The sequence below is a fragment of the Dipodomys ordii genome, unplaced genomic scaffold, assembly GCF_000151885.1.
Source record: "Dipodomys ordii isolate 6190 unplaced genomic scaffold, Dord_2.0 Scaffold21, whole genome shotgun sequence".
Taxonomy (NCBI): domain Eukaryota; kingdom Metazoa; phylum Chordata; class Mammalia; order Rodentia; family Heteromyidae; genus Dipodomys; species Dipodomys ordii.
In genome coordinates, this window is record NW_012267237.1 from 9,226,312 (window position 1) to 9,252,130 (window position 25,819).

General features: G+C 38.6%; 1 protein-coding gene across 1 annotated transcript in view; it reads left to right on the top strand.

Moving 5' to 3' along the window:
• The first annotated feature begins 13,790 nt into the window (after positions 1-13,790).
• The window catches only part of Trio (trio Rho guanine nucleotide exchange factor), a 225,379-nt gene continuing 213,350 nt past the window's right edge, over positions 13,791-25,819 (top strand). The window contains exons 1-2 of the mRNA XM_013013843.1: positions 13,791-13,863; positions 19,750-19,864. Of these exons, the coding sequence (XP_012869297.1) occupies positions 13,809-13,863; positions 19,750-19,864 (170 nt within the window). The 5' untranslated portion in view covers positions 13,791-13,808. The remainder of the gene's footprint in view (positions 13,864-19,749; positions 19,865-25,819) is intronic.

Below are 25,819 nucleotides of genomic sequence, written 5' to 3' on the forward strand. Positions count from 1 at the left end.
AACATCTAGTTATTATATGGGTAGACAAGAAAAACTAACCAGAACTCTTGGGTATTCCAGGAGTTTTTAAAGGGTCTTGAGCCTCAAGACTTTGGGGATTGCTTTCTGCCTTAGAGATGGGATGGCGATGCCTGGAGTGTCCAGTGAAAAGCCAAGTGAGGTCCATGGAAGGACGGACACAGACGGTGAGAGCACAGGGAAGCCCCACTGTGGCGGCACAGTGGCACAGTCTGGAGAAGAGCAGGCAGGCTTTTTGTTTTTGCTTTTCTTTAAACTTGTTTTTATGCACTTCATCATCCCCTACTTGTGTGCTTTAACACACAGTAGCATAGAGGGGTTATTGTGTATTAAATAGGCATTTATATTTTCCCTGATACTCTAATATCAACTTATAACATGGTTTCTTTAGGGAAATGCATTCCTGAAATTTAGAAGCAGCAGACTTAACCGAGTTTTGATCAGGCTACTTGGAGGCTAAAAATTTGACTGAGCTTGTACAGGTCCCCTAGCAGTCCTTTTCTTTTGCTTCCTCTCAGAGGAATCTTAAATAGGAGGAATTATTAGGAGAACTTGAGATAGAAATAGAAAGGGAAACATCTGGGGTATCCTTACCCTGTTCTTTCAATCTCAAACTTTTAAAATGCAGTATGAAAATCTATTTTATTCTTATCTTAGTTCACAGAGTTTGGAACCCAGAATTGCTTTTAGATTAATTTCTTGACAATTACTTAAACTTTTTATTTAGTAAAGGGCAGCAGTTATACTTGTTTAAAAAAGATGTAGATTTATATGACAGGCAACATAATATTTGAACAAAATGTGGAGTGTGCCTATTTGGGAAAACAGGTTAATACTCATGAATTTGAAAAGATGTGTGTTCTGCCCAGCAGTTCTACCCTTAGCCATATTCCTAGGCCTGGATGCGCTGTGGCAGTGTGTTCCAGGATGGGTGGATGGAAAGGATTGTCCCTGGAAGTAACATTTGTAATAGCACAAACTAGGAGACAATTCAGATGTCCATTAAGAAGATTGTAGCTGGTCACTAGTGGCTCACGCCTGTAATCCTAGCTATGCAGGAGGCCAAGATCTGAGGATCCTGATTGAAAGCCAGCCTGGGCAGGAAAGTACATGAGATTCTTTTTTTTGGATCCGGTCGTGGGCCTGAACTCTGGGCCTGGGCACTGTCCCTCAGCTCTTCAGTTCAAGGCTAGCACTCTACCACTTGAGCCACAGTGCCACTTCTGGCTTTTTTCTTCTTGCTTATGTGGTGCTGAGAATCGAACCCAGGGCCTCGAGCATGCAAGGCAAGTGCTCTACCACTGAGCCACCTTCCCAGCCCTTACATGAGATTCTTTTTTTTTTTTTTTTCGGTCGTGGGGCTTGAACTCTGGGCCTGGGCTCTTCAACTCAAGGCGAGCACTCTACCACTTGAGCTACAGCGCCACTTACATGAGATTTTTATCCTCAATAAAAACCACCAGAAAATTGGAAGTGGTGCTGTGGCTCAAGTGGTAGAGTGCTCACCTTGGGCTGCAGAGTTGAGGGACAGAGCTCAGGCCAAGAGTTCAAATGCCATGACCAACAAAAAAAAAAAAAAAGAAAGAAAAGAAAAGAAAAAAAATGTTTAGCTAAGATTGTAAACTAAGTGATCATAGATGCACCCTATGCCAAATGAAATCGCACTGAAGGTTTGCATGCACACTGATGAGAGGACCTCCTCAGCCTGAGGCCAGTCACAGTTGAATGCACATAGTATGAATGCACACCGTATGAATGCACATAGTGTGAATGCACGTAGTTTGAATGAATGCACCTAATGTAAAGCTCAGAAGCAAGCAGATGAAACAGTATCTTGTGATAGATTCACAAATGGCAAAACCGAAAAGGAAAGCAGGGGAATGAATGATCACCCTCAAAAGTCCTGTAGTGGTTAAGTAGAGACAGAGGGTGAGTAGATAAGAGTGAGACAGTAGGAGGGCCTTAGAGGTGTATTGGCAGTGTTCTAGCTGGTTTCACACGTGCATACAATATACACACACCTTCTTATATATCAGTTGGGGACTTTATTTTCAAATTTGCACTTTTGTTGTATCTTTTCATTTTAGCGCCTCAAAAAGAATAAGAAAAATTTACTTAAAAGCCTTTTGTTTTGCCATAAGAGGATAATTGAATATTTAAAACACCAGGCCTTTAGAAAATACTTATTGTAACAGCAACCCCTTGTCTTTCCCCTCTTGAGGTTTTGAAGGCAGTGCAGTGTTTTGGTTGCAGAGGTGATTGATGTCATACTGTGAGCTTCCCCAAAACCATATGGTCTGGCTTTGGCACTTCACAAAATGGTTTTCAAATGAGCTTTGCCTTCGGATTGGGCCAAGGGTGCGGTGCTGAGGGCTTTGTATGTCCCAAGCATTTTTGTTCAGCCTGAGGTTCACTGTTTGACTTTATGCCACAGCAGGGTGGGAAGATCCTGTTTGGATTTGATCATCTACTGAAAATGGACATTAAAGGTAGCCTTTGAAGGTGGAAGAGGGGAGTATGGCCTGTCCTCTCCTTCAGGCCTTAGGCCCCAGCCTGCTAGTCTTATAGGGAGTTAGTTCCCTCTTGCATTTAGCTACAGGCTTTCCAGAGGCCATGGGACAGGGACAGGGAGCCGGTCAGTGCCCATTGTCTGAATACCAGACAGGCTTACCCTGGTGTCACTACCAGATGCAGTTATCAGGGCCCCATCTGCTAAAGCTACAGTAATAACACTGGATGCGGTGCCTCCCATCTTTGGCTTTCAGAGAAGAAGAGTTCCTGACCAGTGCACAGGCTTCTAAGAGAGAGATGTGAAAGTATGTCTGAAATGAGGACCTTTTTGAGGTTATTTAAGTTTTTGTTGCCATGCCCTGAGAGGTGGTAGTTCCTTTAAAAAATGAATTTTGTTTCCTTTAGGTGATTTTGGGCTTAACCATTTTCATTTGTAAATGTGTTCTGGTGTATTCCCTTTCTATAGGAAAAGGCAAGAACTTAAGAATATTCACTGGAAGTGTTGTGGGGCACATAGATGGAGGAGCATGGCAAAGCAGTCATGTGAACTGCTGAAAGATCTTAGAAGAGTGGTCTGACTTTTTAGTTGCTTACTTACAGTCACTCCAAAGAGAAATTGTCAAAGTTAATGTACCATGATTTGTCTCTGTCTCTGTCTTTTGTGGCTTTTAACAAAAAATCAAGTCTCAATCCTGTTCTTTTATATTAATATTCTTTTCCTTATAGAATATAATAAATGAATTTGGGGGAAATGACTACAAATTGTACTAGTCCATCTACTTAAAACACTTAGAAAACTCATTTAGCCAAGAGTAAGGCTCAGATGTTGTTGATGGTAATAATGGTAATAGTAGTCTAAATGTTGCCTATTAGTTCTGGGAGGTTAGTTCTTAGAGGTTACACTCTAAGCTCCCATATCCCAGATGAGAAATGGAAGGTATGAGAGACTTGAGTTCTTCCCCTAGGTCAGTTCCCTGCTTGGACCCTGAAGTAACCCTATCCACAATTCTGTTGTGAGTTGTAACCTTGTGCCTTCCAGGTAAATTCTGCAGTAGATTGCATTTAAAATTCAGCCTAAATACTAACAAGTTAAAAAATGCCACTTTTTTTTTTGTTTTGTTTTAAGCTGTCTATCTTAAGGGTAACAAATTTGCCCCTTCGGTTCCTTGACTACCTTTTTGGCCAGTAAATAGATGGATAGAACTCATCTGGCCCTGATTGGATCCACACAGCGTCAGATGTACAGAAAACCACATTAAGAAAACAGGAAAAGAGTTGTTAAAGCATTATAGGTTAATTGAAGTAACTTAAAGGTAAACATTTCCATGTTTCTAATGATTAATCACAATGTTAATCATAATATTAATCGTTTACCATGTTATTTACATTATTGTTTACTTCTTGGTTTGAGTTTTTAATCCCTACTGCAAAGATATATATAGAATTGATAATTGTTAATTGATAGAATTGATAGAATGTTTCAATGAGACAGATACCTTTAAATGGGTTTGTCTAGTTAACCACGATGCCTGTGTTTTGTATAAATAACATTAACATGTATTTGTAGGACATTTATCCATCAGACTTTGCTTGGTTTGTGCACACAGTTAAGGCCATTACTTGGTCTAATCCATGTTTTATTTTTTTTTTAAATAGTAAGCTTCTTCGAATCAGGAACTTGCTGTATGTATATTTAGGGGGGAATCTCTACAGTTTAGGGAACTCTGTTTATAAATATGTCCTTTATGACTGTCAAGTGAATAAAAACCCACTTCATAGCTTCTTGAAGGGATTTGCTAACAAAAAGTTCTGCCAAATTCTTAGATATTGTTAAAGACCTATATTCTTGCTAAGTTTTATGTTGGAATTAAATATATGATAGCTGAAATAGGAATTATTTATTAACCTTTCAGTTAAAAATTCTGCTGTTGTTGCATTTTCCTTAGCTTTTTTTTTAAAGCAGAAATATATCTGTAATGTCTTAATTTTGCTGAATATTTAGAGGAAACTAATCTTAGATCTATATGCAAATGTAATGGTTCTAAATATTACACTTTAATTTAACTGTACCCACAGGTTACTCCTGTTAATAGTTTATTAAGACTTACAAAGTTTATACTACATAGATAGACGACTACATAGATAGTTTATTAAGATTTACATTTTCAAACGAGGGAGGAGGCAACAATGCTTGATCAGAAATGTACTCATTACCTTGCCCATGTAATTGTAACCCCTCTGTACGGTATTTTCACACAAAAAAAAAGATTTACATTTTCCTAGGGATGGATAATTGATCTACACAATGTCTTGAAGATAGAAGGGGTTGATGGACCTTTGTTAATGAGCCCTGAGAAACCTTGAGAGAAAGTCTCTTGGACAGAATGGTGGACTTCAGTGACTAGAACTTGCCCCTACCTTTCCTGCCTTTCCTGACACTCCTGGATAGGATCAGGTACCCATTCAGAGTTTAAAGTTTAGCATATAAGACTGGCTAGGAATAGGGCTAAAAAAGGTCATATTAATGTATTCATAATGGAGTAATCCAAATTTTAAGCTCAAGTCTTCATGTAGTTGGGGATTATTAAGTCCCTTTATCATCTGGAAATTGACTGGAATGCTTTGACTCAGCCTCTTTGCTTTATGTGTGTTCTCCATCCTTTGTACTTATGGTTTGCACCTTGGCAGAAGGTTGTGGGTGGAACTATGAAGCTGTGTTGATGTTCAGAAAGATTAGTACTTATGATACCTAGATATAGCTGTGTTCAGTTCATATGATAGAAAACAGTCATGTACATATTTCTAGCCTTACACCTTGCCTTCAGGCGCAATTGCAAACAAATATTAGTCTCATGATTAACTCACTTCTGTGTACCCCTCAATTCTTGGATGAAAACACCTCTGACTGCAGAGAGGTGGAGCTATGGAGCTTGTAGGGCTTCCTTCTTTCCCGCTCCCTCCTTGGATGTTGAAGTGGCTGTGTTCTTCTCCCAAACAGAGTTCAGCAGAACTGTGGGTTGCCCTTTAGTACAAGCCTCCACCCCACCCCCCTGTGGGTCTTCTCTGTGTACAGTGAAGTTATTTTATCACCAGTTATGCTACTTCCTTGGTAAAAGCCTGCACTGTATATAACAATACTAAAGGTATTGTATAGAAGAAAGGGAGAATTCTAGCTTTATTTCCTATAACTTTTTTACAGAATAGATATCAATCTGCATTTAAAAAATACACGTGGACATGAGGTTTAAAAAATTTCCTTACGTGATGGAGGGCAATGATATATTAATAGACTATGTGAGGTAATGATAAAATGATTTCATCTAGCAATCAAACTTAATTAATTTGATATGAGCTCATTCAATACAGAAATCAAGTTGTATAAATTTTATCACTAGTACAAACTAAATTTCTACAGCTTTATATATATATATATATATATATATATATATAAAGTCACATGATTTTTTTTCTGTGTGTACATGCATTTTATATATATATATATATGTGTGTGTGTGTGTATGTGTGTGTGTGTGTGTGTGTGTGTGTGTAGATTAGAGTGTGGTCCAAGAATATAACCTCAAGAACTTTTCTCAAAGGCACCTTTTGTCAGAATTTACAACCATATTAGGTAGACATAAGGCAGCTGTAGAGGTAAATTTTCTTTGCATATCTTTGTGCTGGTTTTGGGCTGTGAAGATGAAAGGCACTTCTAGATATGTGCTTCTCCCCCTCCTCCCTCCCGGGATTTTTTTTTTTTTTTTTAGTACTGGATTTTAAACTCAGGGCTTCGTCTTGCTATAGAGTCAGGTACTGTATAGCCTGAGTCTCACGTCTAGTCCCCCCCACCTTTTTGGTTATTTTGGGATAGGGTCTTGCTTTTTGACCAGGCTTGCCTGCACTGCAATCCTTCCACTTGCCCTTCCTGTTGTTGTTGGGGTGACAGGCACATACCACCAACACATAGCCATTTCTGCTGATGTAGGGTCTCATAAAGTTTTTTTTTTTTTTTAATATGGCTGGCTCCTCCCTTTCTCAGCCTTCTATGTAGCTGGGGTAGTGTGTGTGGGGGGGGTGGGGGAGTGCGTGCGCCCATGTCCTGTCCAGCACTTGAAGTCTCCAAAACTTTTTGCTTGGGCCAGCCTAGAACCACTATCTTCCTGACTTAGTAGCTAGGATGAGAGATTTAAGCTACCAGTGCTTTATTAATTTATAATGCTAGAAGAAGATACAGCCTTTAAAATGCTATATTTTAATTTATTTTTCAATTTTTTAGTATGAAGGTGATGTACAGGAGGGTAAAGAGTATATTTCTTTTTACACAGTGTCACACCTTCTCTCTCATGCTACTTTTTTGACTCTTGAATTGTCCTCTTTACAGATCTTTTAGCTCCTCTGTATCATTGGTACATAATTGAAACACCAAACTTTAAAAAAAATCTATAGATTATTTTGTTTGCATTAAGAAACCTGCAATAGAGCGAGGGTGTGGGTAAAGTGGATAGTAGAACACTTGGCCACAAACACAAGGCCCTGAGTTTAAAATTCAGTCTTAGGGGGAGGGTGAGTCGGGGGAGAGAATTAAAATGTATAGATGTGTGTCTGTGTATGTGTGTTTGTGTGTGTATGTGTGTGTGTGCATGCATGTGTGTGCGCATGCGTGAGCATGCATGCACGTATGTGTATGTGTGAGAGGAGAGTACAGTGAAAATGAATAGATGTAATAGTTCAAAACTTCTTTTTTTGTCTTAGTGGCAATTTTGATTTGTCCTTCATATTTTGTTGGTAAGACGTTAAAAGTTGAAATTTCCTAACTCCCTTAACCACTTATAAAGTTTTGTGAAGGGATAAATTAAAAATTCTGATTGTTAGTTAACCCATAATGGATTAAGTAAAAACAAAATGAATGCCACAACCCATCGGTATTCTTGTGTGGTGCCTTGTGAATATTTTCATGTTCCTGATAGACGAATTCATTTTTGTATGAATCTTGTGTAATTGTGCTTGTATTTTATTATATATTTTGATTTTTTAAATATATACCCTATGTATATAGCCTTGTTTCTCTCCTCTCAGATGTGTTTGTAGAGGAGCCAGGCTCATTTTTAAATAAATCCTTTCTTCACGTCACTGGTCTTGGTGATGGAACAGTTAAAACTCTTTATAGCACAAATGTGCTGCCTCCTTGCACTCACGCATAATCCTGCAGGCTCTGCAGTGAAGCACTGGTCTGAGGGTGACGTCACCCTCCTGCGCATGTGCATGTGGAGCTAGGAAGGCATAGGATGTAGGGGAGGGGGTAATGGTGGGGGGGAGGCCGGCAGAACAGACGTTTATCGCCCTGCTCTTTGTGTTCGGAAGTGTGTGCACTCTCGGAGTTTATACCTACTCATTAATAAGTAAAATTCAGCAGTTGCCACCAAAGACACATTACTACCAAGAAGATACTATCTTACTTTTAATGTTTCTTTTGTTGTTTTAAGCTGATGCCATCTTAACCTGTTTATATTACTGCTGCAGCCTGCTTTTATGTCTAGGATTTGTTTTTTGTTGTCATTTAAAAAATTTTTTTAGTCTTTCCCATAGCTAGTTTTCTCACTTAGTAAATACAAATGTGGAATAGCTGACAGGCAAAGAGATTTTGAAAATGGATAGGAGCGTGGTTTTATGGCTGGCTGTCATCTTGTAGATGAAAAAGAACAATTGACTGGCTTAATTTATTCCAAACCTTAATTTGTCAAGAAATAACCCTTTAAAAAATATAGCACTGTTTTACTAAAAACAACAACAAACTTATTTCACTCATTTGAGTGTGAAAATTTTAAATTACTGAATCTGCTAATTGTCTTGGAGACATGAGATTAAAACATTTACCCTGAGGTTCAAGTAAAAATTAAATTTGATTTACTTCTTAGTTCATCTTAATTTTTTTCTTACTACTAAGATGAAAAATAGTATTGGGATAATATACTATGTAAAAGCTTTTGTCCATTATGAAAATATTTCCTTATTTTTTCTTTTTAAATTATAAAACCATTGGATGGAGGGTGGTTTTTTTTCTGTTGGTTTGTGGTTTCCACTGAAGTGACCTGGTGAGTCCTCAGTGACTGGCTCAAAAAAAGGACTTACCCAGTAACAGTGCAACACCTTACAGCGTAACAGGAATAAATGGACTCGGCCTCTGAGGGTCAGATCATACATTCCAAACCATTGATTCAGCTGTAGAGTTTTTCATTGTTGAAGAATAATGTGTGGAGTATTCCCTCTCAGGGCAAGGAGATTAATTTTCCTTCTTAAAAACATGAATCAGTCTGGGGGGTAGGGCATGGTTTTAGTGGTTTAGCACATGCCTAGCAAAGAGCAAAGCCCTGAATTCTTTTTTTTTTAATTTAATTTTATTTTATTTGTGAACATACTGTACAGAGGGGTTACAATTACATGGGCAGGATAATGCGTACATTTCTTACCAAGCATTGCAGCCTCCTCCTTTGTTTACCCTTCCCATCCCTTCCCAGCCTCCCCCCTCCCAATCCCAATCCCAATCCTACTCCTCCTCCCCTTCCCCCCCTCCCCACACCGACGTTGTAAAGCTCGTTTTGGACATGACTACTTGTACTTCTCATTGTTGCAACAGGTCCACCTGTATCCTTAAATGACTTGTTTTTCCCCATCTCCTCCACAAGTTATACTGACATCAAATACAGTGAAAGCAGGGGTTATACTGTGGGGGAGGGACATACAAAGCAACAAAGAAGTAATCTTATAAATACGTTAGAAACACATGCATGAAAGAAAAAAAAACATTAAAATACATATCTAAGGGTTCATTTTCTTAACATCACATTATCTGACCTTTTCCGCTGAATTCTAACTTCAGTATCTATGCCTTTAATTCCCATTTCCTGCATGGGAGAATGAACTGATTTTCTTTTTCTATTTCTACTTACTTTATCCCTGTTATACTAAAATAAATCACTGGTGGTGGTGGGGAGGGGGTTGTGAAGAACACAATTTAGCCTAGTTATACCCTTGCTTGTCTTTAGCTAAGTGCTGGTAGCTCAAACCTGTAATTCTAGGTACTCAGGAGGCTGAGACTTGGAGGATTATTGGGTTCAGAGCTAGCTTAGGCAAGAAAGACGACTAAATAGGCTGAGAAAGCACAGCTGAATCCTTCAACACACAATTCAAGAAAGCCTCACATGTTTAAGTTAAGTTTAGTTTTAACAGCTGTATAATCTAGAACTGATGGGACAGCAAAGAAACCATTAATTTTTTTTATTTTTAAGGATATTTTTATACCCATACATTGTTGTCATAAATAGTTTTCTAGGACATGGAACAGAAACTGCCCTTTTGATCTGAGGAACTTTTATAGATGAATTTGTCTTGCTTTTTATTGCAAATTTGTATGATGTATTTAACGTAGTTTTTAAAAATGATATCTTTAAGTAGTTGTACAAAGAAGTTCCTATTCTATAAAACAGTATACGAGTACATGGTGTCTTGACAACATTGTCACCCATCACTCCTTATTTAATGTAGATTTAGTGCTTATACATGATTCTTGAGTCTTGTACTTGAGTTGTTTTTACAAAATGAAAATGAGTTTTAGGATTATATTATACTTATGTGACTGCTATAGTAGCCACAAACTCCTTGTGTGACTTGTTTTATTTTTCTTCTCTATTTTTTTTCTGTCTTAGAAGCTTTATTTACCAATTGCAATAAAATTAATATTTTTTCTGTGATATACTCAGCAAAATACTGAGAGCAGTAAGAATGTATTTTCTTGCCTGTATTTGGACTATGCATATATCACAATAAAAGCACAAATCTTCCCACACCACTGATACATGTGCCTTTCCTGTAGAAAGGTTTTGAGTCTTATTTAATTTGAAGGTGAAATTAAGGGACTGCTGGGATAGAGTAAGTAATGGAAGCTCTAGGAAACGAAAGCAAGGTCATGGGAGTGAATCGGTGGCTCTTAAAAAGGGGCCTCGGAAGTTCATGTTTTTAATTGAGTTCTGCTTTCTTCACCTTATTTTCGAGTCACTGTGTTATTCTTCCTGTAGGGTGGCCTCAAATACAGCCTCCAACTTCTGTAGTCTCCGTTATGGATCGCTAAAGAGATGTGGTTCAGAAAGCCATCAGTAATCTCAAGAATGCTTTGAAATGACTGAAATTACATACACATGTGATTTTTTTGTTTTTGTTTTGTTTTTTGTACTGGGCTTGAACTTCTGTTCCACTTTTTTTGCTCATGGTTGGCTTTCTGCTACTTGTATCATGCCTCCAAATTGTCATAGTTAATTGGAGATGAGGTCTGTTGGACTTTCTGTCAGATCTTGGCCCCCTGCTCACTCAGCCTTCTGAGTACCTAGGATTATTGACTTGAGACACTGGAGCCAGCACAAAACATTCTTCTTGCTGAGGGGTTAAGACTGGCAAACGGGGCTACGTTTCTGTAGTATAGAGCCTAGGACTGCAGTTGGTCATGACACTTCTCTGAGGGCTGGGCTATGTCCTTGCTATGGGCTTGTGGGAATGAGAGAGTATACATTCTCATCCGAGCAACAGAAGGGGACTCCTCTTGGGAAATACTTTTAAGTTGGGATCTGTAGTCAGAGCTGTGTCTTCCTGATTTCTTTTATATGATGTCTCCTCATTTGCAGTGGTCTCTTACTTAGCACGTTGTACTACTTGTGAAACTTAATATTCTGTCTGGTTTTATAATTAACAAAATTTCTCTCTGAGGGCTGCCATGGGATTTAGTCCTTTTTGCATTTGCCCTCGTACTGGCTACGTTATTCAGGGAATCAAAGCAGAGTCAGTTGTTGTAGATAGTCATTAAATTACAATTGTTGACAATGAATTGTTGATGCTATATTGTAATCATTCAAAAGTTGGTTGTTGGAAGTGGTGCGGTGGCTGAAAGTGATAGAGCTCTAGCCTTGAGCAAAAGAGCTCAGGGACATTGCCCAGGCCCTGAGTTCAAGCCCTATAACTGACCAAAAAAGAAGAAGAAAAAAAGAAGTTGGTTGTTATTGTTGTTTTGCTTCTTTTTGTGTACTGGTCCTGGAGCTTGAACTCAGGTTCTGGGTACTGTCCCTGAAGTGGTTTTTTTGTTTGTTTGTTTTTGTTTATTTTTTGCACAGGACTAGCAGTCTACCATTTGAATCACAGCTCCACTTCTGGCTTTTTGGTGTCTAAATGGAGATGAGAGTCTCACAGACTGGGCTACTTTCAAACTGCAGTCCTCAGATCTCAGCCTCCTGAGTAGCTAGGGTTACAGGTGTGGGCCACTGGCACCTGGCTATTCAAAAGATTTGAAGAAGCCTGGAGATAAAAATCACAAAACTCCCAGCTCAGATGTTTTGCCTTCTATAATTAGCCACTGTTGTGGTTTGGTGACTAGGAACCCTGAGCTCTGAGCCAAGCCCATCTGCAAATGGCCGGGAAGTGCCACAAGGCTCTCCCAGGGTCTCAGCGTCCCCAACAGGACATGTTTGATGTAAAGTCTGTGGTGAGAGTAGTGTTATAGTTAATCCTACTAGGTAAGATTGATTTTGTGGACATGCACATGTTCTGTTTGCACAAGTGCCTATGCGTGTGCTGGGGATTGAACTCAAGGCCTTACACTTTCACTTGGCTTTTTCCCCTCAAGGCTATCACTTTACTCCTTGAGCCATTTCTGGCTTTTTTTTTTTTTTTTTGCTGGTTAATTGGAAATAAGAATCTCATCGATTTGTCTTCCTGGGCGATCTTTAAACTTTGATCTCAGATCTCACTTTCCTGAGTAGTTAGAATTATAGTTGTGAGCTACTAACTCTGAGACTTTTTATTATTATGATGATGATTTTGTGACAGGATCTCACTGCATAGTTTCAGGCAGTTCTGGAACTTTCTTGACTTGAATTTGTAGTCCTTCCTCCTCCACCTGAATGTTAGAATTATAGGCATATGCCACCACACCTGGCTCAGATTTACTTTTTAAAACTTAGGCACATGCTTATAATTCGATCATTATTTGCATATGTGAATGCTGTGTTGCTGAGACTGCATATCCTTCCCCAAAGTGTTGGTTTTGCTTGTGTGTTTGCTTTATCAGGCAACTAATTTGACAGGGCTACAAATTCTGGGCCTACAGTAGGTAGCCACTTGAATCTCTGTTTAAAATATTTAATCTTTAGTGGTACTTGGATTCTGCCCTGTATACTGTATGTTAAGTGAAAAGCTGTAGACTTGGCCAAGTTGGTAAACAGAATTTGGGCTCTTCTTCCTTGTAGGATGTCTCCTCTATTTCAGTTCTTGTTTTTATAGCTCCACTGGCCTTGCCCTGCTAATAACTAATAACATGTACCCTGTGCCATGCTTTAAGTTTCTCTAGTCCAGTCTCAGCTTCAGCTCATGTTCCTCCTGCCTAAACTTCCCCAATGCTGGGGAAGGTGTACCCTACCACATCTGGACAGTTACCATTTATAGATGTTATGATGTCAGGGCTGGTCCTACAGGCACAGAAGAAGCACAACACTAGCTCATCTTTTAGTTCAGCTTTCTATTCCCTAGTATACATGTGATAGTTGTGATCAAGATAACATTTTGGATGTTTTTCTTTTAATATTTGGTAAAAACAGAAAAATAAAAATAGAGAAAGTAGTCTTTTATTTTTCCTAGAGATTATTTTGTAAACAATGATAGTTACTGGTTTTGATGAAGATCTCTGAACCTAGATTACCTCTGTTAGGAATACTTCCAAGAGAATATCCTAAACCATGAGCCAAGAGGGAACAGTGGCCCATCCTGGCTGTTTCTAATAGCCTCTGTGCCAGGTTTATTTTTAACCATCTCTAAAGCCTGTGAGGAGGAGGCATTGAGCTCCCTCTAGAGGATTTACTGTGCTACAAATAGCAGTTTTTCAAAGCAATGCAAATATCTTTGCCAGTATCTAAATTAATCTAAAGTAAAATGAGGATTAGGTAAATGATTGTCACTGATGATTTGAGATCAGAATTTTTATTGTCAGAAATTAATGTTTTGAGACACCAGCTTATGGACTTGTGTAGAACTCATTACTCAGCGTTAAAGTAGAATAAAGGTCTACTACATAGCCTGATTTTTGTGGAATTTAAGATGCTTTTATGTAAGATGCTTTTACGTTGACTTAGTGGGTATGAAGAAAGTTGCAGTGGGGCACTGGATACATTGGCTAATGAATGTCACTCAAGCAACCCAGTAACATAATTTTCTCCTTGTATATTTCAGGGTTTCGGAAAAACGATGAGATGAAAGCTATTGATGTTTTGCCAATTCTGAAGGAAAAAGTTGCATACCTCTCAGGTAATCCTTGACTTTCTGCTTTTATTTGATTTTTCTGTCATCATGTGTGTTTGACATATTAAACTAGCTTACCTGCCACAGCATATTAAACTTTGGCATTTCATTGGGTTTTTATCTGCTTTGTTCTCGTAGTATTTTCCTGAGAAATTATTGCCGAAAACACTTTCTTCTAGCCAGTGGGAATATCATAAATGAGACAATCAAATTATGTTTGTCTTTTTACAAACATTTGGTCTTTGTGTTCAAGCAGTTAATTAACAGCTGCTTTTTAAAAGCCAGTCATTCCTTTAATCCGAACTACTCAGGAGTCTGAGATCTGAAGATTGTGGTTTGAAGCCAACCTGGGCAGAAAAGTCCATGAGACTCCTATTTCCAGTTAACCACCAAAAAGCCACCAGTGAAGCTGTCTCTGAAGTAATAGAGTGCTAACCCTGAGCAAAATGCTCAGGGATAGTGCTCAGGTCCTGCGTTCAATCCTCAAGACTAGTACCAAAAAAAAAAAAAAAGTCATCTCAGCCTTAGTGATAAAAAAAGAGTGTGACTGTACATACACATGTCTTAGATGTTTTATCTCTGAGCTTTATCATTTATAGCTTTTTGTTGCCTTGTCTTCTGGGAGCTGAGAAAAATCACACAGAAAGCTCCTTCTTCAAGGCTCTCTGGTCCTAGAGTTCCTAGAACCAACTTCACAAGCCAGAAAATCTTGATGATCTCTAGCAATTGAGACCTTCTATTTCTGTTGAAGCCTGAGTTTTGGACCTGACCCTCAGCAGTGTGGAGATAAGATTCCAGTGTAGTCTCCTGGGCATCAGAACAGTCCATTCTTCTGAACATCAGGACAAGTTTTGGTGCTTTTTGGCTATGGGAACAAGCAGAATAGCTATTCTGTAGTACACCTTACAAAACAAAAGTTTGCATGAGTTTTCTGCTGTGGTTTATCAGGAAATGAATCTGTAGATTGTCCCAGTTCCTAAGTAGTCTTGAGGGATGCCTTTTCCTTGACAGATTTTTATCTTTTTGAGACAGGCACTCTTTGCATATCTGATAGATATATCCACATTGAACATATTTCATTTAAAATTTGTAACTAGTAGCTGCTTTCATTTGTTTTGGATGTTCTTTGGGCATATTGTTTTGGTATACATTTAGGGTGAGGCTTCCAATGCTATTTTTGCCAATATTGCTTTAGTTTTTAATATTTCTTGGTCTCTAGTAAAGAACACTTGATTTGAGGACAGTGAATCTTAATTCACAGTGCATTTCCAAGGTTAGTAGTAGAGTGTTGTTAGAAGCTCATGAAGAGAAAATAATAAGTCAATTGCTAGAAATAGTTGGTTAAAATAAACAAATTCCTGGCTTGTAATAGCAGTATACTGAAATTTAAAAGTAGTATTCATTTTCTCTTTTCTGATCATTTACTGAAACATTGCAGAATAAGGCTCAGGCCAGCTTATGAATTTTGTAGTTTATAGATAGATTCAAAGTTAGTTAAAAAGGCTCTACTTTGCTGGGCACTGATGGTTCATTCCTATAATCTTAACTACTCTGGGGGCTGAGATCTGAAGATAGCAGTTGGAAGCCAGTCTGAACAGGATAATTCATGAGACTCTTATCTCCAATTAATTGCCCAAAAATGAAATAGTTGGGCACCAGTGGCTCATGCTTGTAACCCTGACTACTCAGGAGGCTGAGATCTGAGGATCGTGGTTCAAAGCCAGCCCAGGCAGGAGAGCCCATGAGACCCTTATCTCCAGTTAATCACCTGAAAGGCTGAAGTGATGCTGTGGCTCAAGTGGGAGAGCACTAGCCTTGAGCTGAAGAGCTGAGGGACAGCACCCAGGCCCAGAGTTCAAGCCCTACAACTGACAAATTACAAAAAATAAATAAAATAAAAGCTGGAAATGGAGCTGTGGTTCAAGAGGTAGAGGACCAGTCTTATGCACAAAAGCCTAGGCCCTAAATTCAAACCCCAGCAGCAGCATGTGTGTATGTGTGTGTGTCGCGTGCGCACAAACACACACACAAATCTCACAAATCTGTACTTCTAAATCTTAAAGCACTAGTGGGGAAAGCTTAAAGCCAATTCTGCAGCCTTTTTTCTTTTCTTTTCTTTTCTTTTTTTTGCCAGACCTGGTGCTTGAACTCAGGGCCTGGACACTGTCCCTGAGCTTCTTTTGCTCAAGGCTAGCGCTCTACCACTTGAACCACAGTGCCACTTTCAGCTTTTTCTGTGTATGTGGTAATGAGGAATCAAACCCAGGGCCTCAGGCATGCAAGGCAAGCGCTCTACCACTGAGCCAACTTCCCAGCCCCTTCCACTGTCTTCTTAAGCATACTAAATAGACATGTGCAGACATGTGAATGTTCAGATCAGTGGATTTTATTTGCATTTATTCTTTTATTAGTTAATACAGAATTTATTAACAGGTGGCGTTTTTATCTGATTTCCTGGCAAACATGAAACTTTTTTACCTTTTATAACTAATCAATGAAATAAAACCAGTAATATTCCAGAATTTGTTATAAATCTTTAATGAAGTTATAAGTTCTGCAAAGTTAAAGTTGGATATATTTGGTAAGAAGGTTTGTTTTGCATTGGCCACAAACGAGGACAGAATCATTTTGAAATATTAGTGATGGAAGGACTTGGACTGGCTTTGAGCAAAGAGCTGCCACACAGCCCATGATAGAATTGTCTAGTTGTATTGCATAAGCTTCTTGCTGATTATTTTGTATGATAAAGGAAGGCGGGAAGGAAACCCCCACAAAATCAAAAGCAGACTGATTATTTATATTTTTTTGAAAAGTTCCTAATATGAGTGAATTTTCAAGAAAGTTTTAGCTTTCTAACTCCCGCCGCCTGCCTGTGTCTTTTGGGGGGACTATGTACACTTTCAGGCAGGTAGTCTGCCACTGAGCTAGGGAGCCTGGCGACGCTCCCCATCTAAACACTGCATTTCTTTTCTGTTAGATGAACTTTGGATATCATTTAAATCCAGCTTTTTAAGGTGTATGACATTACTCTTTATTCTTTTCTCCCAGCAGTGCTAGGGTTTGGACTCAGGGCATGGGTCTTTCCCTAAGTTTTTGTACTTAAGGCTAGTGTTCTACCACAGCACCGTTGACCCACAGCACCATTTCTCGCTTTTTGGCAATTGGAAATAAGAGTTGCACAGATTTTTCTGCCTGGGCTGGCTTTGAACTGCAATCCTCAGATCTCAGCCTCTTGAATAACTAGGATTCCAGGCATGAGCCACCAGTGCTAGGCTTGTAGCGTTATTTTTAATAGTTCAGGTAAAGGAACACAAACTTGAAACTTAAAACTCTGTTTTTTACCCAGATACTATTCTCATTTGGGTACCTCGTTTGACATTGACAACCATTTTAAATCTTGGAAAAGTATAATTTTAATAGATATTCTGGAATTGATTCTAGGCTCTCTGAAGTTCAGAGATCATGTCTCTCTAAATTAAAACTGCATTTTATCCTTTCTAAAATTTTTATTTTAACCTGAGAGTATTTAGGGGAGCCTCAGTGGTCCCAGCCTGTCCTAGACCTCGGATAAAATCAGAGAAGTTAGCATGTGAAAAGGATTCATGGACCATTAAATAGAGAATATACCATTCATTTTAGCCATATAAATATTCAAGCAATCCTCCTGCCTTAGCTGCCCAAGTGCTGGGACTACAGGTGAAATTGGATTCTACTTCCTGCACCTGTAGTAGAGCATGCATTGCATGTATTGTAAGAAAGTCTAATACTAGCCATTGGTATTTATTCTCTCTGTGGAATCAAACATTAAGTTTAATTTCTTAAAAAAAATTCAGATTGGTGATCCAGAAAAAAAATGTTAGATGCTGTTTGTTCTTCTCTTTACCCAAAGTGAGAGAAATGCTACATTTTAATTATTCAAATTTTTATAATGTGTTTGATATATAGTGTTTTTTATTAGATTCTGTTTTGTAAAGAGTGGAAGACAAGGGGAAATGATAAATATTATCTTTGGAATAAGAGGTATTAAAAAGGTACAGACATTGATTACCCTAAAAATAATATATTTAGAGATTACTTATTAATCATCTTCTAGCCATTATGTTAGTATTATCTCCCCAAATGACCACGAACCCTTTCTTTAGTTACTCTTTTGACATTTCATTGCTTGAAAAAGGGATTAAAGCCACTAGTTTGGAATGTATTAGCAGTTGCTCAGGGCAGAGAACTTGGCTGTGCAAATGCTGCACAATCAGTCCTTACGTCTTTATTTTAACTCTTGGAAACTCAGTATCTTATTGAAGTTGGGATGTTAAACCTGTTAATGGGGTCGTTGTGAAGATCTCATTAGCAAGTGGAGCCCATGACATCATAACTAGATCTGTCAGCACCTGTGATTTAGGATTGTTTCCCTTTGAATGCTTGACCTTCTGCATTACAAATTAGTTAACACTTGTTTTTAGATCATATGATTTAATGTGACAGATGGATCATTTTAAACATTCATAATCAGAATTACATTTCATTACTGTGATCATTCTAAAAAATTGTAAATCTACACTGGTAAAATACTAGCATGCCCTGCTTCTGAATAATTCTTCCCTTCCTCCCTCCCTGGGATTGAATTTGTTGCCTCATGCTTACTGGTCATATTTTTTTGGTCTTACTAAAGGAAATAACCTTTGTTGATACTTTTTATCTCTGGCGATCATTTTTGGTGTACAGAAAATAGTTGACTTTCATACTTTAACTCAAAGTTTGAGATCTTATATTTGTTTAAAAAACAAATAGAGGATCTGCCTGAGTAAGTGAAATTTTCCTTTTTTATTTTCTTAACTTCGATTAAAGTAATAGTTCTAACCAAGTGTTTGGTGATACCAATTCAGCTTTTTTTTTTTTTTTTTGGCCCGTCCTGGGGCTTGAACTCAAGTCCAGGGCACTGTCCCTGAGCCTCTTTGTGCTCCAGGGTAGCGCTCTACCACTTGAGCCACAATACCCCTTCTGGCCTTTTCTGAGTAGTTTATTGGAGATAAGAGTCTCACAGACTTTCCTGCCCAGACTGGCTTGAGTGGTAGTCCTCAGATCTTAACCTCCTGAGTAGCTAGGATTACAGGTGTGAGCCACTGTTGCCTGGCTACGAATTCAACTTTATTAGGATTGTGTACACGTTAATGAGAAACATGTCTGCTTTTCTGTCAAGGTCAAATACTCAGGTTTGTACTCTTTAGTATATGATGTAATTTTTCTCAAGTCCTCTACTAATCTAGTTCTGCTTTAAAATTCTTGTATATTCCCTCTTTTCTCTCTTTCTTCCCCTCTCTCTCTTCTTTCCTCATTATCATCTCTCTGTTTTATGAATGTGTGGCTTTGTCCATTGATAGATGCTAACCATGCCAGTTTATATAAGGTCGTCATTATAGTGTCAAGTTTGAAGCACATTTTTTTTTCGCTCTTTTAGGACTGATAACCTAATTTGGCTGGTAGGAAAGAGAAAGTTTAGAATGAAAGGGGATGGGAGAGTAGTGGAAAGAGAGAGGAAAGGCTGGAGAGAAATGATTATTAAAGAGAAAAGGCTCAAAGAGTGGTTTTTGTTAGTGGATGAAGTTCTTTCCAAACAACAAGTTTCCTCTAACATATTGCAAAAAAAAGGCAAGGCCATCTGTAATGTCTTCCATTTGTTTTTCAAAACTCAGATTTTCCTCCAGGTCTCATGGGGGCATAAAATATCCCCATTTTGTTCCCATTGACACAAGGTTTCGTGGGTTTTGCACAATGCTCCTGTTTGTATTTGATTTAGGCATAGTTTTGAGTAACAATGTTGGGCTCATAATGGCATATAGAAAGGTCTATGTGAACTTGATTTTTTCTTAAGTGTTCCCAATTTTGTTTCTTTAGGTGGTAGAGATAAGCGTGGAGGTCCTATTTTAACATTTCCAGCTCGCAGCAATCATGACAGAATACGGCAGGAGGATCTCAGGAGACTAATTTCATATCTAGCCTGCATTCCTAGGTAAGTTCTCTATGGTTGTGACTTGTCACTTTTTTCACAGATCCTAGAGATGTTGTACTGTTTTCTCTCTAAAAAAAAAAAGAACAACAACAACAAAAAACAGTTTAATGATAACTGAATTTCAAGGAAATAAAATATAAAATTAAGGTTATATTCTTTTTCCGACTTCTATGTTGTGATCGTTATTGACTTGTGCAAAACACTCCGTATTTAGGGAAAAGAAGGCAGGAATCTTTATTTCTGCTATAGTAATACGTGCTATTTAGATTTCGTTTGTAGAGTTAAGTGACAACGTGGAGAAGATTTTTCTGTATATTAAAATTTCAGTTTCAAGTTTTCCAATTACTTTTTGAGAAATAGATTATTCTGATATAATCGAAGGATGTAGCTATGCCTCAACAAGAGATAGAATATGTGTATGTGTTGAGGATTAGAAGAGTCTTCTTCTGCATGTAGAGGCAGTTCCTTAGATGTTTTTTCCCCAGAAAGGCCCATGATGAAAAGTTACATAAAAGTTATCTGTGGTAGAAAGACAATATTAGTAAATTAGAACATGTAAAAGAAAATATAGTTATCAGATAGTAACCAACCTATCTACCGACTTCCCTCCCTCCCTCCCTCCCTCTCTTCCTCCCTCCCTTCTTCCTTCTGTCCCTTCCTCCCTCTCTCTCTCCTCCCCTTCCTCCCTCCCTCCCTTCCTCCCCTCCTCCCTCCCTTCCTCTCTTCCTCCCTCCTTATCCCTCCCCCTCTCCCTTCCTTTCTGTGCTGGTCCTAGCACTTGAACTTAGGAGCCTCAGTGCAGTCTCTGAGCTTGTTTTGCTCAAGGGTAGTGCTCTACTACTTGAGCGACAGCTCTACTTCCCACTATTTTGAGATTAATTGGAAATAAGAGACTTGTGGACTTTCCTGCCCAGGCTGGCTTCAAACAGTGATCCTCAGATCTCAGCCTCCTGAGTAGCTAGGATTACAGGCATGAACCCAGTGATAATAACATTTAAGGAACATTATTCAAGAAAATAATATAAAATGATCAGAATGATGTATTTTAAAAGGTTGAAGTAGATGTAATAGAGCCTACCTGATGATGTTGTTTATGGCACTCTTAACTGGCTTGTGTTGACATTAACCAGGGAAGACAGTTGTGCTTCCCTTTGTATCACATCTCCCAGTAGCTGATGAAAGTCAGCTTTTGGTTTGGATGAGTTGACCTGCTGAGGACGTTTTTGAGGTTTTCTATGAGATGTAATTCATGCAAAGCAATCACTGTGTGTCACCAGTGACTAGTAGAGAGTCCTCCTTGAAAACATTTTCCTTTTCTCTTATTCTCATACTTTTTTGGACTACTTCACTTGATAGGCTTGGGAAAGGGTTTAGAAATGACTCATTACTCACTTACTCTTTAGAAATAACTGGTTTGTAGCTCTCTATTAATGAGTTCTTAGGTTCTGTGTTCATGTGTTTCTTTGATTTTGATTGTTTTCTTCAGATTGTATTCCTTCCTTTAAGATAGAATTCTTTGTATTGCTGGTTTAGTGATCATGAATTCTTTTAATGTTTGTTTATCATGGAAGGTTTTGGTTTTACCATCTAATGTAAATGATAGGTTCTGTGCCTTTAATGGAAAGAAATAACAAAATGTAAACGACAATGTAAAAAGGAATAAAGAAAATTGAGACTATCTCAAAAATAACCAGAACAAAATGTTTGGATGTGTGACTCAAGGGGTAGAACACTGCCTACTCAATGTAAAACTCTGAGTTCAAATCCCATTACTATTCTTTTTAAAAGATTGTCTTGCTACCAAAGACTTCATTGCTACAAAATTTAAATGAAAACCTTGAGACTGAGGATGTTATTCATTGATTGAATATATGCTTAACCAATAGGTCATCGGTTCTGCTTCTGGAACTTAAAGGAAAGAAAAAGAAAGGATGGAAGGGAAGAGGGAAAAAAGTTGAATTTCATATTCATCCAGATGATTTAAAAGCATTTCTATAATTGGATAGGTGACCACTGACTCATCCAGCTACTTGAGAGACTGAGAATGGGAGCATCATGATTTGAGGCCAGCTGGGAGTAAGAGTTCTCAAGACCCTTCTCACCTGTAGCTGGGCATGGTGGCTCTGGCCTCTCATCCTAGCTTTGTGCGAAGTTGAGGTTGGAGGATTGTGGTTCCAGGCCAGCACTTCTTCATTGGAAGAAGCTGAACACAATATGTGTCTATCATCCCAACTATATCAGAAAGCATAAAATTTGAGGATCTTGAGAGCAGGAAGTAAGCCCCTTCCTCAAAAATAACCATTGCCAAAAAGGGGCTGGAGATAGCAATAGTGTGTCTGATAAGTACGTGTGATGTCCAGAGTTCAAACTTCAGTATTGCCCCCTCCCCTAATAAACATAAATAGAATACTGTATACAACTTTAATAATTTACTATTTGATTTTGGAATCTATATTGATAAAAAATACAAAAAGTTACTTTTTAGTGGGAATGTGGCTTAGTGGCAGAATGCTTGCCTTGTATGCATGAAGCCCTGGGTTCGATTCCTCATTACCACATAAACAGAAAAAGCCAGAATTAGCACTGTAGCTTACGTGGTAGAGTGCTAGCCCTGAGCAAAAGAAGCTCGGGGACAGTGTCTAGGCCCTGAGTTCAATCTCCAGGACTGGCAAAAAACAAAAACAAAATCCTTCTTATTTATATAACTAATTCAAGTCCATTATAGATTGTCTGGATGACTTTTAAAACATGAAACTTTTCCATGAAAAATTGTGTGCCATACACAAGAGTAGCAAGAATAATGTAATAAACACCTGTCTGTATACCTGTCACTGAGCTTCAGCATTTGTCAGAGTATGCTGTTATTTTTCCTTTAAAGTATTTTGTAACAAACACCAGACATCTTGTCATCACTCATAAATACTTAAGTGTATTTGATGACTCTCTTCCTACTAAACAAGTTACTTTTATTTCATTGTTTTGTCCTGGTATTTATAGGCTTAAGTGACAAAAATGCCATTTTACTTGTCCTTGGTTCAGGAGCAGATTAATGTGTAAATGATGCACTTATCAGCCTCTTCCTTCATGATATGCTCCTGCTTACTGTGCCCAGGAAGCCCTCAAGGAGCAGGAGCCACTTTGGTTTCAGGCAGACAACAAGAACAACCAGTATCATCAGTGTAGGATTTTTTTTTTCTTCTCCTGTGTGTTTGCTCTTATGTATTTCTAAGTCTGGTCATTTGTTGTAGTTCCACAATGGCATAAACCCACCTTTGCCTTATATGTAAGCCCCGAGAGCCTGCAAGACCTTTTTATCTGTCCATTATTCCAACATTTCCTCTGAGACGTAAAGGCATCCCTCAGCCACATAAGTTAAGGCTCTGTGTTCATGTGTAATGTGCTGATAGGGAAAGCATGGGTCCCAAATTGGACCAGTTACTTAATTACTTTGTTTTGCTGATTCTATGGGTTTGAACACAGTGACTGATACTCTCACTCAGCTTGCTATCTATGGCTGCTGCTCTACCACCCTCCATCCTGCCTTTTGCTAATTATTTTGGAGATGGTGTTTCTTGGACTTTCTTGCCCTGGCTGGCTTCAAACCATGATCTCAGATCTCAGCCTCTTGAGCAGCTAGGATAAAAGGCTATTACCCATCAACACTCAAATGTTTACTTTCATTGTGTTTTTGATGTGCAAAAAATAATATTATTTCTATATTTTGGGATTGTGTGATCATACAATAAGGTTATTGATGCAGTGCCAACGTAGAATGCAGTAGCTGCCTCAGAAAATACAGTGACTGCCTTCTTTGATACTTGCTTTTCCATTTTTCTTTCTTCATTTTTTCCTATATTCTGCTTTCTAGAGGCAGCTAGCTGTTTTCTTCTGCATGTCTTCCCAAGTGTCTTGAGTTCCACAGATGAACAGATGCGATCTGAGCAGTGCATGCAGTGTTTGAGTCTTAGGACTTGGGTCACCACCTCCTCTACTTAAAACAAAACCAGAGTAGCAGGGTGGCTCCATATTTCCTCATTTGCAGAGGAACTTTCTGTCTATCCTGCCCCAGCAGTTCTTGCTACTCTGTTGGGATTTTTGCAAGGTAGTAGAAATAACATCTCTAGGTAGTTATTGCTTTTGTTGTTTAAATTACATTTTCTTCTTACTATGTTCTGGTACATTTTACCTTCTTTAGAATGTTTTATAGCTAAATAGATAAATCACTTGGACTCTTGCTGATAAAGTAATGTGAAGAGCATTGATTGACTCATTTGAAAACACTCACATATAAAGGTACTTTCTTGAGGAAGAAAGTAAAAGTTTCTCTTTTGTCAAGAGGCACCTTAGTTTCATATTTTACAGATAACATGGGACTCTCAGGTAATACTAAAATAACTTGTTAAAAAGTTACACTTTCCAAGCGAGTGCTGTAAGCTCATGCCTGTAATCCTAGCTACTCAGGGAGCTGAAATCTGAGGATCAAGGTTCCTAGCTCAATCAGGAAAAGTCCATGAGGGAATTCCTCTAATTACCCACTAAAAAAAAGTAGTAGAGCTATGGCTCAAAGAGGTAGAGCGGTAGCCTCGAGTGAAAAAGATCAGGGACAGCACCCAGACCCTGAGTTGAAGCCCCAGGACTGGCACCAAAAAATAAAGTTATGCTTTCCAAAGAACATTGTCTATCTTCAAGTTAGAAACAGCACTTTTTGTGGGTAGCTTCACATGTTTATTTGATGTTCATATATAGCTGCTAAATTTGGGGATTTTTGTAAGACTGCTTTCTTAACAATGACTAGCTTTTAACATGAGAACAGATGCTTTGAAAGTTACTGTGAACTCGTAGCCCAGCTCCTGTGCTGTTTTTAGTACTGGGGAAGATATTGGGTGGTTAAAGTGTGAAGATGAAGGAAAGAGAATAATTAATTCTCCTATACGCCATTCAGACTAGATGTACCCTATTGTTTTGTTGTTCTGTCTTGTTCGTGTTAAGCCTCAAGTTACTCAGGGTTTCTTTTAAGCCCCTGTCAAGTAAGGTCGGGGCGGGGGGGGGGGGGGGAGAGAGGCTTTGTAGTTTGGCTCATTACTATGTAAGGCCCTGTTGCTGCAAGGGAATGTGAAGACTAATGCTTAAAGTGTAATCTGACAAATAGCATTTAGTCAAACAAAATATATTGTTACAGTTGGTTTTCTAGTTTCTTGTCTATACTAGGTAGCAGCAGAATCTGTGTGTCTGTAGTAAAATGCTTCAGCAGGGGCTGGGCCTCCTCTGAAAGCCTCACCACCAGGCATGGACCTCTTCTAGCTCTAGCTAAGATTGTGGCCTGGGACCCTTGTCTGGTATAAACTATAACAATAGCATGAGGAGTGTTTGAGTCAAAGTTTCACCTTCAGTTCTTACAGATATTGGTGTGTTAACAGGTTAGTCCTATCATCCCTAAGCATCTTCAACACTGACTGTGAGCTTGCTCCACTGATAGACTATATACCACAAATATTTTTGGAATATTATGAAACACATTGTGTTTTGTTTTGTTTTGTTTTTGTCAGTCATGGGGCCTGAACTCTGGGCCTGGGCGCTGTCCCTCAGCTCTTCAGCTCAAGGTTAGCACTTTACCACTTGAGCCATAGCACTATTTCCGGTTTTTTCTGCTTGTGTGGTGCTGAGGAATCAAACCCAAGGCCTCATACATGCAAGCCAAGCTCTCTACCACTAAGCCACCTTCCCAGCCCCTAATACATTGTCTTTTACTAATGTGGATGTTATATTAACTTTGCATCTACCAACCTCTTAATCGCAGCTCCTTACTGTGATGGTATGAATCAAATGAGCAGGTGTAAGGGGATGTAAGGGCAGTGGAAGGGTAGCCTCCTCTTTTCTTCTTCTTCTTCTTTTTTTTTTTTTTGTCTTTTATCATTACATAGTGATAGCATTTTGTTTTCTGAGTATTCTTGAGAA